The following is a 15034-nucleotide window of genomic DNA, read 5'->3' on the forward strand; positions in this document are numbered from 1 at the left end:
AAGGGGAATGCCACAATAATAATGGAAACAGAACAATACAAAAGATCAGACAACTCCTGGATCCCACAATATACAAAAAACTAAAACAAGACCCAGCCTCCAAAATAACCAGAAAAACTAACACTGATCAAGAACTCCTCGATCAGCTTTGACATATGCCAACAACTATGCAGATCAGAAGCCCTTCCACCTAGGCTTTATGGACTCCCAACAATCTATAAGAAGGATTGGAGCCTTGGAGCCATGGAGAAGAAGAACTCAACAGGTTCCTGGAACATCTGAACAGCATCCACCCAAACATCCAGTTCACCATGGAAAAAGAAAATGAAGGAAGACTGCCTTTTCTAGATGTCCTAGTCATCCGCAAACCAGATCAACAATTGGGTCACACCGTCTACAGAAAACCCACACACACAGATAGATATCTACATAAAAATTCCAACCATCACCCAAGTCAAAAAAGAAGCACCATTAAAGCCTTGGCAGACAGTGCAAAAAGAATCTGCGAACTCCACCTCCTCCAAGATGAACTGAACCACCTCAACTGGGCTCTCCAGGCCAATGGATACTCCACCTCAGACATCAGAAGAGCTGCAAGACCAAGAACAAGCCACAAGAGTAAAGATGAAGATCCACCCAGAGGAAAAGTATTCCTGCCATACATCAAGGGAACCACTGATCGCATAGGGAAGCTGATGAGGAAACACAACATACAAACAATCTACAAACCCACCAAGAAAATCCAACAAATGCTACGTTCAGCAAAGGACAAGAGGGATCCTCTCACCTCTGCAGGAGTCTACTGTATACCATGCAGCTGTGGACAAGTCTACATAGGGACCACCAAATGCAGCGCCCAGACACGCATCAAGGAACATGAAAGGCACTGCAGACTACTTCAACCAGAGAAGTCAGCCATAGCAGAGCACCTGATGAACCAGCCTGGACACAGCATATTATTTGAGAACACAGAAATGCTGGACCACACCAACAACCACCATGTCAGACTACACAGAGAAGCCATTGAAATCCACAAGCATGTGGACAATTTCAACAGAAAGGAAGAGACCATGAAAATGAACAAAATCTGGCTACCAGTATTAAAAAACTCTAAAATTATAACAGCTAAACAACAGAGAGGAAAAAACCAGGCACATATTAACACCTCCCAGCAACAGATTTTCCCAGGCTCAGGCAGGCCTTCAAATGCTAATGAAGGTGATCAGCTAAACATTCACACCTAACTGCAGCAGGGAAGAGCTCCTTGCCCCACCCCAGCCATTCCACAGATATATAAACCCATTTTTCCTACTTCCAACAGACCTCACAACCTCTGAGGATGCTTGCCATAGATGCAGGCGAAACGTCAGGAGAAATGCCTCTAGAAAATGGCTCTATAGCCCGAAAAAGCCCACAAGAACCTAATCTATAAGAACTTCACCCCATTCAGACCCATCGTGAGTGCCATTAGATCCCCTACATACGATTTAGCAAAAATTTTGGCTGCACAGTTACAAACCCATATTGGGCTCACTACGCCCTACATCAAGGACTCAGCTCACTTAATAGAAAAAAATCAGCAACCTCAAGCTCAATAACCATGATAAACTAATCATCTTCGATGTGGTGTCTCTATTTACCAAGATCCCATTAGCAGATACCATCGCACGAATCAACCAGAAGTTCCCAGAAGACATCACAGCTCTGTTTCACCATTGCCTCACCACAAGCTACTTTAAGTGGGACAGTGAATTCTGGGAACAGAGAAATGGAATAGCTATGGGGGGCCCTCTCAGCCCAGTCATAACAAATGTCTACATGGAACACTTTGAAAAACAAGCCCTGGAAACAGCAACAAACAAGCCCACTATATGGTTCAGATATATGGATGATGCCTTCACCATTCGGAGCCATGGAGAAGAAGAACTGAACAGGTTCCTGGACCACCTTAACAGCATCCACCCAAACATCCAGTTCACCATAGAAAAAGAAAATGAAGGGAAACTGCCTTTTCTAGATGTCCTAGTCATCCACAAACCAGATCAACAATTGGGTCACACAGTTTACACACGGATAGATACCTACATAACAACTCCAACCATCACCTAAGTCAAAAAAGAAGCATGATTAAAACCCTGACAGACCATGCAAAAAGAATCTGCGAACCCCACCTCCTCCAAGACAAACTGAACCACCTAAATTGGACTTTACAAACCAATGGATACTCCACCACAGACATCAGAAAAGCCACAAGACCGAGAACAAGCCACGAGAGTAAAAACAAAGATCCAGAGGAAAAGTGTTCTTGCCATACATCAAGGGAACTACTGACTGCACAGGGAAGCCGATGAGGAAACATGACCTGCAAACTATCTACAGACCCACTAAGAAAATCCAACAAATGATACATTCACAAAGGACAAGAGGGATCCTCTCACCTTTGCAGGAGTCTACTGTATACTGTGCACCAGTGGAAATGTCTGCTTGGGGACCACCAAACGCAGCACCCAAACACGAATCAAGGAACATGATGAACCAACCTGGACACAGCATATTATTTGAGAACACAGAAATGCTGGACCACTCTAACAACCATCATGTCAGGCTACACAGAGAAGCCATTGAAATTCGTAAGCATGTGGACAATTTGAACAGAAAGGAAAAAACCATGAAAATGAACAAAATCTGGCTACCACTATTTAAAAAAACCTCTAAAATTATAACAGAAAAACAGGGAAACTCCAGACAGGAAACAATCAGGGACAGCTAATCACCTCTCAACAAAAGATTCCCCCAGGCACTAACAAGCCACACCAAAAAACTGCCAGGCCATCGAATGCTAATCAAGGTGGCCAATTGAAACATTCACACCTAGCTCCAACCGACAAGAGTTCTTTCGCCCACCCTAGATATTCCACAGATATATTAACCCAATTTTCCTAGTTTCCAATAGACTCATAACCTCTGAGGATGCCTGTCATAGATGCAGGTGAAACGTCAGGAGATAATGCTTCTAGAACATGGCCATATGGCCCGAAAAACCTACAAAAACACATATAATAACTGGTTTTCCAAATAATTTGCATTACTGTAAACTGAACAATGGTTTTGCAGACTGAGTATAATTTGTCAGAATAAGGGAGCTGTATTCCCCTTCAACATATTAAATGTATTATTTTACTTGAATAAAATACCACAGTTGATGCATGCAGATCTAATGGAAGCAATGAAAAGTCTGAGAAAAGTGGCAACCGTCATCATTGCCTGACTTGTGTACTGTCTAAAAGCATTCCTGTTCATTAAAATATCCTTCACTTTGTTGTTAGGACCCAAGCTATATAAACAGTCAACTAAGATTCTGGAGAACACACAGTCCCAAAAGTAAAGCAATGTCTGCCTTTGCAAAATAATTTGTTGAGTTGAAGATTATTATTTTTCATCATGGTGACCCTGAGTTGCCTGACTGGGTGCATATAAAGATTAAGATGAATGCAGTTATTCCTTGGCTGAGGTCTGCCTCTTTCAGGGCACATTCTCCCTAATGACATGATTGATAGGCAGTCCCAAATCCAGAGAGGAACTCATTAATCACAGCACTGACTGAATCCAATCATCTGCTCCACCTGCACAGTGATGGACAGGAAAGGATACCGTGCGGGTGCTGACACCGATACACTCCTTTGTCAGAGGGCCTCAACTTTTTCAATGTCATCCTCTAAGCAGTTTCATCTAAAATTCCCTTGTATCACATATATACCTTCAAAAATGTAGCTTTTAAATATAGGAATACATTATTTTCTGGATTCCTTCAGGTAGTATTCATTATTATTCAGCACAGAAATAAATAGGAACTTGTAGTAGCTATGAAATTATTTACTATCAGTGGGGTCAAGGAGTTGTATTTTGAACCTATATTATTTCTAATGTCCTATGTAGTTTTGTAGCAGTCAAACTGGGAAGCCTACAAGAACAAATATAACATGGGTCTGGTTGAAATTATTAATTGCAGTTTACAGCTGAAATCTGCATCATTGAGGCTGCAGAACTATATCCTTTTAACTGAGCATGAGTTCCACTGTGGCTTACATCTTTGTAGACATAGGCTCACCTTTCACATATTGTTTATAACAGTAAACAAAATAATATTGATTTCATTCATAATGTTACACGGTCACTTCTGCAATATTATAATAGTATACTACTATTCACAACCTATCAGTTTATGGTGTTTTTAGCATGCCAGTCAAGATGGTTTTCAATATTATCCCAGGAGCTGGACGAAACAATATTATAATAATATAATACTATAATAAAACTTTATTTATATTCCACCCTATCTTCCCAAGGGGACTGAGGGCGAATTCCAACAAACAAAAAAAGGCAAACATTCAGTTCTTCAGAACAACAACAAATACAAACATAATAACCTAAAACAACCCCACATATGAAAACAACTTGTAACTTGACATCAAATTATATCTAACATAAAACCTAAACATAAAACATCCACATTAATTTACTGACTCCAACAAAGGTTCACCAAGATACGTGAGTTGACTGAGTGGCCAGTGATGTTAACTGGGTCAAAATGGTCCGACAAAACCTAAATACAACAATTCAGATAATAATGTATAAAAGCTTCGCTATTAGAAAATAAAGTGCGCAAGTAAACTTCAACCTTACAAATAAAAAAGTGTGGAGAGACAGGTTTCTCACTACCCTTCCTGGAAGGAATAAATGTATAAAGTTACACATAAGTGGCCTGGAAGAAACCTTTTAAGATATAGGATTTCTAACCTGCACTTAGTATAATGACCACTTCTGCGGCATTTTATTCAGGATATAAAATATGACAAGCACTGAAATGTTGCCAAAGAAAGAATGCAGGGTTTTGTTTTGTTTTTTTACCTCAGATATATTCTTTTTGTCTAATATTTATATTATTACTTTTGGTTTTTAACATGTAAAGTTTTTTTGTTTGTTTAGATTAAGACAGCATTTTATAACATCATCAATGTGGAAATATGAGAACATAAAAGGAAGAAAAGGAAATGATTCTGAACTGTTGAACTGTTTGTAGACTTAATATTTCTATCTACTTTAAAGCATCCTTTCAGAAGCTCATTTTGATAGTTTTGTGTACTGCAAACCATATCTGTGACTGTAATGGTATTACTCTAGTGGATTAACGTTCCTTTTCAGTCCCCTTCCCTCTATCAGTAACATTCTTCATTTTCTTGTAATACTTTTGCTTATTTTCCCCCCAAGTATTGTTACTACTGCAGAAGATGATAGAAACCTAGAGGAGGAAGCTATTGAGCTTGAATTGACTGAGCAGAAAATAAACATGATGGTCCTGGATATCTGCCACAAACCAGGTGGCAGTGAATACCTGAGGCAAATTTATCACATCATCCAGCTCAATGAGGTAGGGAAACAGCCTTTTTTACCGAGCAATTAGGTGTGTAGTGGCCTGAGGCAGCGTCTGCTGGCAGCTAAGGGTTAGTCAAGGAGCTGATAATGCTTCCTAAAGTCAATAACTAACTCAATATTGCACCGTGTCAGACTGTTCAGTTTAAGCTTTTCTGCATTTATTTAGAAAAGGTTGCTTTAGATGAAATTATATGCCTTTTATTTATGTGCTTAAACTGTGGCATGCTTCATTAACTTATTCCTGAATTGCATTTCATAGACAATGGAAGAAGCTAGCAGTTAACAGTAAGAAATTAATACTGCTCATTACTGTTTCTTATTACTGATTTAAAGAAAACAAAATTAAAAGAATAACCACTTTCCTTCAGTGTAAAAAATCAAAGTGAAATATAAATTTGTATGTGTAGATTACATTAGAATAGCAAAGCTGTATTTTCATCCACTAACTTGTCTTCAGTAAAGATTATGTTACCAAAGTAAGAGCAGCTTTGTTAGTAATGTGCCAACTCCGACCACTGTTGGATACATTAGCATCTCTTTCTAAACTGTCTTTTGTTGTAGTTTTGTCTTGTTTTTTCTCTCTGAGACAACATACAAGAAAACACTCTCAGTGCCTGCAAATATGGGGTGACATTGCCCATGCATCACATTTATATGTATAATTTTACAGTTAAGCAATACAAATGAAAGAGCAGGTGCAATATTTTTCTCAGCCTTAGGCTATGTTTACTCTTTACTTCAGTTCATTTCTTTTCATGCTGTAAAGCTTAGCAAAGGTTAAAACATGGATCCTGTGAATAAATCAAAATAGTTTTGAGCTTACTGCTTTAATTACTAGAGAAATTGAAGGAAGAAACCTTTTACTGTCATATAAATTTACCAGGTATACCTTGGGTTTGAAATATCTATGCAGAAGACAAACTAGGATCCAAACTAGTTTGTAAACAGTCTTAATCATGATAGATTATAGGCACCTGGAACCTTATAAATCCTGCAAGTATTAGCTGAGACCTTGAAACTTTATTTCCATACTAGCCATCCCCTGCCACGTGTTGCTGTGACCCAGTCTGGTGATCTGGAAAATAAAGTAACGAGGAAGTGTTGGTTTCTAATATATGTTATTTCTTTATGCTTGCGGTTAAACAGTATTTCTTGTTGTTTCTTTGTCAGTGTTGATGTAGAGATTATCTGGTTTGCCTACTCAGGAACATGCAACGTATAATTGTCCTTCTTTAGGGGTCCCTTTCAAATCTATGATACTAATCTGTATGTGTGTGAATCATATATATCTATTCCTATCTATGGCTGGATGGCTCTTTGTCAGGAGGGCTTTGATTATATTTTCTTGCCCTGGTGAAGGGAATTGAACCGGATGGCCTTAAGTATTTTCTATAAATCCCAGTAACTACAACTCCCAAATGTTAAGGTCTATTTCCCACAAACTCCATCTGTGTTCACATATGGGCATATGAAATATTCATACCTAGTTTGGTACAGATTCATCATTGTTTGAGTCCACAGTGCTCTCTAGATGTATTGAACTACAACTCCCAAACTTAAGGTCAATGCTCACCAAACTCTTTTAGTGTTTTCTGTTGGTCCTAGGAGTCCTGTGTGCCACATTTGGTTCAGTTCCATCGTTGGTATTCAGAATGCTTTTTGATTGTAGGTTGACTATAAATCCCAGCAACTACAACTCCCAAATGACAAAATCAATTTTTTTTTCTTAGTGATGGTCACTCCTTGGGTTAGTAGGTGTCTTGTGGCCAAATTTGGCGGCAATTCGTCCAGTGGTTTTTGAGTTATGTTAATCCCACAAACGATCATTACATTTTTATTTATATAGATTAGCTGTAACCGCCGCAGGTTGCTGTGACCAACCTTCCCTCCCTCTATCTCTCTCCTTTCTTTCTCTTCCTTCTTCCCTCCTTCCCTCCCTCTTTCCTTCCTTCCTTCCTTCTCTTCCTCTTCCCTTCCTTCACCCCCCTTTTTCTTTCCCTTCTTCTTTCTTCCCTTTCTTCCCTCTCTACCTATTTTGGACTGCAACTCCCAGCAGTCACCCTGATCTACTTACCTACCTATCTCTATCTAATCTATGTATCTGGGGGATTGCTGGGAGTTGCAGTCCAGGAATAGGAAATCGGAAATATGCAGGGATTGGGATGCTCTCAAAAAAATCCAAGAAGAAGAAAGCTTGCCGCTTGGAAGCAGTGCATTTGAATCCTCCTCCTCTCCTAAAGGACCTGGTCTAGGGGATGCTGGGAGCTGGAGTCCGGAAGGGAGTGTGGATATGCTATTGTGTGTTTTGTTTGCCAGGGGAATCGTTTTGCGCATGTACTGTAGCGTCTTTTTGTTTTTATGGATTTTAAAGTCCTTTCCCCTGTGTTTTTCAGTGTTTTTATGAGTGATGGTCACTTGTTGGCCTTATAGGTGTATTATGTCCAAATTTTGTGTCAATTCATCCAGTGGTTTTTGAGTTATGTTACTCCCACAAACGAACATTACATTTTTATTTATATAGATGATTGGGGATTACTAGGCATATATCAGCATCATCAGAAGACTGTTTAGAACTGTAGACCTGTAGCCAGCTGAGGCAAGCAATTTCACAATTTTTTTCAGAATAAGTCAGAACCACTCAATGGTCCAGCACAGGGAGTCACGGGACATCAGCCATGAAAGGAACTGGTGGAAGGATCTATCCAGGCAGTCCAAATTCCAACACAAAGTGCAGGTCTACCAGTATCAGAAGTAATCAAGAAGCCAGTAACATCCAAACGGTTTCAAAAATCCAAGGGTGCTCCCAAATCAGGAGCAAGATAATATGGACAAGAAGAATGAATCTGAAATCAAAAGTCTTTATCTCCAGTTGGAGGGCTTTATATTTAAAGCCTGAGCAGACCATATGAAAGGTTATGTTTCAGATAGCTTAAGCTCATTCTGGATAGGCACTTTGAATTGTCCTTTGAAGACCTGTAGCCAGATGAGCTGTTGTAATACAGGAATTATGTGCTTCCCCTAACAGACCCAATCAACAGTCTGGTTACAACTCTTTTGGTCAGGTTTCTGAGCACTTTCCAAAATATCTAAACATTTAGAATGTGTTGCAGCAGTTTAGGTGAGACACCACTAAGCAATTGTCACCAGAGCTAAATCAGGCATCTCAAAGAATGAGTACACATTTCTGGATACCACTGAAACTCAAGCATTCATGCTCAGGACTGAATCCAATTAGGTGTAAAGGACAAATAGACACTGAGGACATTGGGACCTAAAACACCTAGAGCAGTGGTTCCCAACCTGTGGACCGCAGCCCACTGGTGGGCCGCAAGACCTAAAAAAAGGTCTGTGGCTCTAGATTATTAAATACGGTTTTCTGTGGGCAAGCAGATGGCAACTACTGGATGGCATATGTTCTGTATCAGAAACTAGAGCTAATGTGGTCTATCCAATACAGTTTTCTGAATCATCGTCCCAAATAACCAAACTGAATCTAAAGTTGACCAAAACCTGATTCGTAACCCTTTTGGCACTAATGTTGGAGAGTGGTCCCTGGTCAAAAAAAGGTTGGGAACCACTGATCTAGAGACTTTGTGTATATACTGCATTAAACAGCATAGGTTACAGAAGTGAGTCCTGAGGAACATTACAGGCCAACAATAAAAGTGTGAACAGAATTCCCCTAGTACTAATTTTGGCTCATCCCTTTAGAGTGGAAAAGGGCCATTTTAAATCAGTGTCTCTAGGCCCATTCTCGTAAATTAGCATAGAAAGATCATTGAAGGTATGAAAATCCATCAAGAGTTCAAGCAGAACCAACATAGACACATTGCTTCTACACATAGCCCAGGCTAGGTTGTCCCTCAAAGTGACTAAATATGCTTCTGTCCCATAACCAGTCCTGAAACAGTCACATAAAACGAGGCCTAGATGATCTATCTCATCCAGAAAGTTTGACGCTGGAATCCCATGACACAGTCTAGTCCCTTGCCCAGAAATGGAATACTGTATTGGAAAGTAGCTGATGATACAGTGAGATTTTATTTTTATTTTTTTTCGGGGGGGGGGGGGGTCTGAGTGAGAATGGATCAGAGCAAATTTATCTACAAACTTGTTTTTTTTTTCAGAAGAATTTGTCTTTCTGTACAAAAAAATGGCTGGTTTTGATTCTAGATTTTTTTTTACAAATGCAATGAAATGTTATCTGATTTTAGGTCTCAGGGATGTGTCCCCTTCCTCACTAGAGTATGATTAGGTGTAACACATACAGAAGAATTTTCAGTATTTGTAGCCAGCTGAGGGGTAGAGCATAGAAGATCCTGAGGGGATTACTTTTTTTAACTAATGTATGTTAGCTGAATTAGTTTATTCAAGGCAAAAGTCTATATGTCTTTTATAATAGCAGGATTTTAATAAGTCCTGTCCTTCACAGAAGATCTAAGAGGTAGGGTCTTAGTCAGTGACTGTTCTTTTCAACCCAGTAAATTAGCATAAGTTAGTCTGAATACTATCACTTCATGTTGGCTGCAGGAAACTAGAAACTGTAGTACAAATAAGAATTTTTTTTACACACTTGTGCTCCATTTTATGTTTCTTGTGGTAGAGGACATGGAGTTACTTTCATCACAGAGGTTAAAAGTGGCATGTGGGGGTTGAAATTAGTTTGAAATTAGATTGTACAAACAGATTTATATATGTTAACAATACAAAAGTACTGTGTCTATTATCAAGAATATGTTTCCTTTTTATGATTTCAGTAACAATAGTGGTGAAGGAGAGTTGTTGTGGAATGTAATAGCAATCCTGAGAAAAATTCCTCAGAGTTTCCTATTCCTGTTATCTTATGCTTTTATGTGTTACAATACTTCTGCATGTTTCCTCTTTCTGTTGACTCAAAAGAAGTAGCACTCAGTACCAAATATCAAGCAATTGAAGTTATCACATTAATATCCAATGATACAAAGTACATTATTGCTGCATTTGCTTAGAGATAAGCAAGTATTTACGTGAGATTTACAATATCATTCTTGTTCAGTGCAATTGACATTCACCTGAGCTTTTTTTTTAAAGGAATATTTGAATGAACAGTTGTTTAATGAGGGATCTTCTGAAGATGGCACAGCAAGCATTAGACCTTTAAACCTGACATTAAGAAGCAAGGAAGTACAGTCTGGTTTTGACCCTTTCCAAGTGCACTACTCGTATTGCACTAATGTATTAGAAAAGGTCAGTGATTATTTGAAGAATTTTAATTTTCACTGGAAGTGGAACTGATCACATCATGTTGAAATAATTGCTGTCAAAAAGTGAAAAAGCAGTGTCTGTCAGTTAACTTTTATGTTGTGATTAAAACCATACCATCCAATTGACAAAATTTACTACTTTGCATTTCCCAGATTCTCCTTGTGTAAATAATCTCTGTTTCTGACTATAGCACTAACTGTATTACTTTCTTGAAAATGACTCTTTCAATATAGGTTTCTGCAATTTCTGACTTTAGCACTGAATAACATTGTCATTCATTGCAGATTTTAATGTGAATTCCAGGCTAATTATCCAACTGTCCAGTAAACTTGGAGTAAAAGTAAATTCTAGGGCTTGTGAGATCATAGAATCATAGAATCATAGAATCAAAGAGTTGGAAGAGACCTCATGGGCCATCCAGTCCAACCCCCTGCCAAGAAGCAGGAATATTGCATTCAAATCACCCCTGACAGATGGCCATCCAGCCTCTGTTTAAAAGCTTCCAAGGAAGGAGCCTCCACCACACTCCGGGGCAGAGAGTTCCACTGCTGAACGGCTCTCACAGTCAGGAAGTTCTTCCTAATGTTCAGATGGAATCTCCTTTCTTGTAGTTTGAAGCCATTGTTCCGTGTCCTAGTCTCCAAGGAAGCAGAAAACAAGCTTGCTCCCTCCTCCCTGTGGCTTCCTCTCACATATTTATACATGGCTATCATATCTCCTCTCAGCCTTCTCTTCTTCAGGCTAAACATGCCCAGTTCCCTAAGCCGCTCCTCATAGGGCTTGTTCTCCAGACCCTTGATCATTTTAGTCGCCCTCCTCTGGACACTTTCCAGCTTGTCAATATCTCTCTTGAATTGTGGTGCCCAGAATTGGACACAATATTCCAGATGTGGTCTAACCAAAGCAGAATAGAGGGGTAGCATTACTTCCTTAGATCTAGACACTATGCTCCTATTGATGCAGGCCAAAATCCCATTGGCTTTTTTTGCCGCCACATCACATTGTTGGCTCATGTTTAACTTGTTGTCCACGAGGACTCCAAGATCTTTTTCACACGTACTGCTCTCGAGCCAGGCGTCCCCCATTCTGTATCTTTGCATCTCATTTTTTCTGCCAAAGTGGAGTATCTTGCATTTGTCACTGTTGAACTTCATTTTGTTAGTTTTGGCCCATCTCTCTAATCTGTCAAGATCGTTTTGAATTCTGCTCCTGTCCTCTGGACTATTGGCTATCCCTCCCAATTTGGTGTCGTCTGCAAACTTGATGATCATGCCTTCTAGCCCTTCATCTAAGTCATTAATAAAGATGTTGAACAGGACCGGGCCCAGGACGGAACCCTGCGGCACTCCGCTCGTCACTTCTTTCCAAGATGAAGAGGAAGCATTAGTGAGCACTCTCTGTGTTCGTCCACTTAACCAATTACAGATCCACCTCACCGTAGTTTTGCCTAGCCCACATTGGACTAGTTTCCTTGCCAGAAGGTCATGGGGGACCTTGTCGAAGGCCTTACTGAAATCCAGGTACGCTACATCCACGGCATTCCCCGCATCTACCCAGCTTGTAGCTCTATCGAAGAAAGAGATCAGATTAGTCTGGCATGACTTGTTTTTGATAAATCCATGTTGACTATTAGCGATGACTGCATTTGTTTCTAAGTGTTTGCAGACCACTTCCTTAACAATCTTTTCCAGAATCTTGCCCGGTATCGACGTGAGGCTGACCGGACGGTAGTTGTTTGGGTCGTCCTTTTTTCCCTTCTTGAAGATTGGGACCACATTGGCCCTCCTCCAATCTGCTGGAACTTCTCCCGTTCTCCAAGAACTCTCAAAGATGGTTGCCAATGGTTCCGAAATGACTTCCGGAAATGGACTACAATCAAATGTTTTTTTTTTTGTCACAGGAAATGTATTGATTTTTAAATTTATTCTTCAACCTTGAAAGTGACACATTATTCTGTTGCAGAGACATTGCTTATTTTTAACCCGCAACAAGCAGTGTTTATTTTTTAGAAAAAGTAAAACAAAGGGGAAAGACACCATTTTTAATAGTGAGTTTAACAACAATCATCAACATTATTACCCCTTTGCGAATGCAAAAAATTAGCATGTCCAAGATATGTGCACACCAGCTAATCTTAACAGCTGGTAAGCTGGTATTTTTGGGAGCTAAAGTCCAAAACACCTGGAGAAGCAGAGTTTGAGAAACAGAGTTTGAGAAACAATAGAAACTGTTCTACAATTATAGGCTGTTTTCATGATTCAAATGAAGTTTGTATTATAAGTATTATTGCTGTTGTTTTCCTTTAAATTCATCTGCAATTCATGATTCACAAGGCAATTAAAACATGTTTGGAGTTTCAAACAAAACTAGAGGGAAAAAGGCCAACGTCTAAAAATTATTAAGATCAGTTAGAAGCCCACAATACTGTGTAAACCTTTGTATTCTACAGAATATATAGCTGGATGGTTAAAGAAACAAAGTAGGGTGTGGGAAGAAGTAGATGAAAAAGGAAAAAAACACCCCCCTTGTCATTAAATTAAATTCAGACATCCCAACAAATATTTATTTTATCCTACTAGAAGTTATGTGTAAAAGAGACCTTGTTGTGTGTACCAAGTATGGAGAATCTCAGGAAAGGAATTGGAAAAAGTAACAAAACAGTCATTAACCATGGTTTGTCTTCTGATAATTACCTTATTCCCTTTGCAAAACCTAGACCCATACAACCATCTTCAAATCTTACTGGGGCATTTCTCTGAACTATTCAATCTGGCTGTTAATGTGGTTGCCTAAATCAGCACTACTAGAAGCTCTGAAGTTTGAGATAGATTTGGGCAATGTGACCTGTTTTATGAATGAGACCTTTCTCATTCCAGTGGCACTCCTGTAGAATTCCTAGCTTCAGTCACCTAAACTGTATTTTCACACTACTGGTTGCCATTTGAGTTTAATGCTACTTAACATATACTTAGGGAGCCCCCGGTGGTGCAGTGGGTTAAAGCACTGAGCTGCCGAGCTGTTGATCGAAAGGTCGCAGGTTCGATTCCGGGGAGCGGCATGAGCTTCCGCTGTCAGCCCTAGCTTCTGCCAACCTAGCAGTTCAAAAACATGCAAATGTGAGTAGATCAATAGGTACCGCTCCGGCAAGAAGGTAACGGCGCTCCATGCAGTCATGCCGGTCACATGACCTTGGAGGTGTCTACGGACAACGCTGGCTCTTTGGCTTAGAAATGGAGATGAGCACTACACCCCAGAGTCAGACATGACTGGACTTAATGTCAGGGGACTACCTTTACCTTTACTAACATATACTTAAAACTGCTGGCAGAGTTTGCTTAGAGTTCAAGTGGCATCAGTATGTGAATGACAACATACACTTTTCCCTAACAAGTCAAGGAAGCTGTTTTGGTCCTGAACTAGTTGACTGGATGATGGTGAACAAAATAAAAATAAATACAGAAAAGACACAGGTGTTCCTGGTTAGTCCAAAGGCAGATCAGGGAATCGGGATTCAACCTATGGGATTGCACTCACTGAAGATATGATTACACTCACTGGGATTACACTCACTGAGGATGCAGGTTCTCTGCTTGGGTGTACTCCCGGATTTGGGCCTGAGCCTTGACATTCAGATTTCAGTAGTGGCTCAGGGTGCAATTGAACAATTAAAGCTTATGTCCCAGCTGCACACATTCCTTGAGATTTTAATCTATCCATGCTGATACATGCCAGTTGGCTTAGTGTAACACATTCTGTGTGGGGCTCTCTGAAGATGTTTAGAAACTTCAGCTGTTCTAAAGGACTTCGCCCAGATTGCTAACTAGGAATGGCTACAAAGAACACACAGCTCCCATGTTGTAGCATCTCCCTTGGCTTCCAGTGTGTTTCTGGGCACAATTCAATGTGCTGGTTTTGATCTATAAACTTCTGTGTGGCTTATTTAAATGACTGAGTTTTGTGGACCTGCCTGAGCTTTAAGATCTGCTAGGAAGGTCCTTGTCTCTGTCCTACTATCCTTACAGGTACATTTAATGTGGACATAGTAGAGTCCTTTCATTGGTTGCCTTGAGACTATTGAAGCCCCCCCCCCCCCTTCTGTCGAGAAGTTTCAACAGGCATTTGGGGATTTATTGTATAAGGCCTGTCTCATCTAAACAATATGGTGGATCATGCTAATTGTTGTGCTTGTGTTTTGTGCATATGTGGCATATATATCCATGTATGCATTTTAATGCATTAATCTGAGTGTAATATTTTTGGCCATTTAATCTCTCTTTGACTTCTGTATTTTGAAAATTTTAGATATATGTTGTTGTTTTTTAAATGTAGCCCATGGGTCTAATGTTTTTCACTCTTG

The 15034-nt window shown here is 39.7% G+C and overlaps 1 protein-coding gene across 1 annotated transcript in view; it reads left to right on the plus strand.

Annotated features, from left to right (window-relative positions):
- KIAA0825 (KIAA0825 ortholog) overlaps positions 1-15034 on the plus strand; it is a 225246-nt gene that overhangs the window by 110422 nt on the left and 99790 nt on the right. Inside the window, exons 17-18 of the mRNA XM_060761787.2 lie at positions 5269-5428; positions 10504-10659. Coding sequence (XP_060617770.2) covers positions 5269-5428; positions 10504-10659 — 316 coding nt within the window. The remainder of the gene's footprint in view (positions 1-5268; positions 5429-10503; positions 10660-15034) is intronic.

Source organism: Anolis sagrei, chromosome 2 (genome assembly GCF_037176765.1).
Source record: "Anolis sagrei isolate rAnoSag1 chromosome 2, rAnoSag1.mat, whole genome shotgun sequence".
Classification (NCBI taxonomy): domain Eukaryota; kingdom Metazoa; phylum Chordata; class Lepidosauria; order Squamata; family Dactyloidae; genus Anolis; species Anolis sagrei.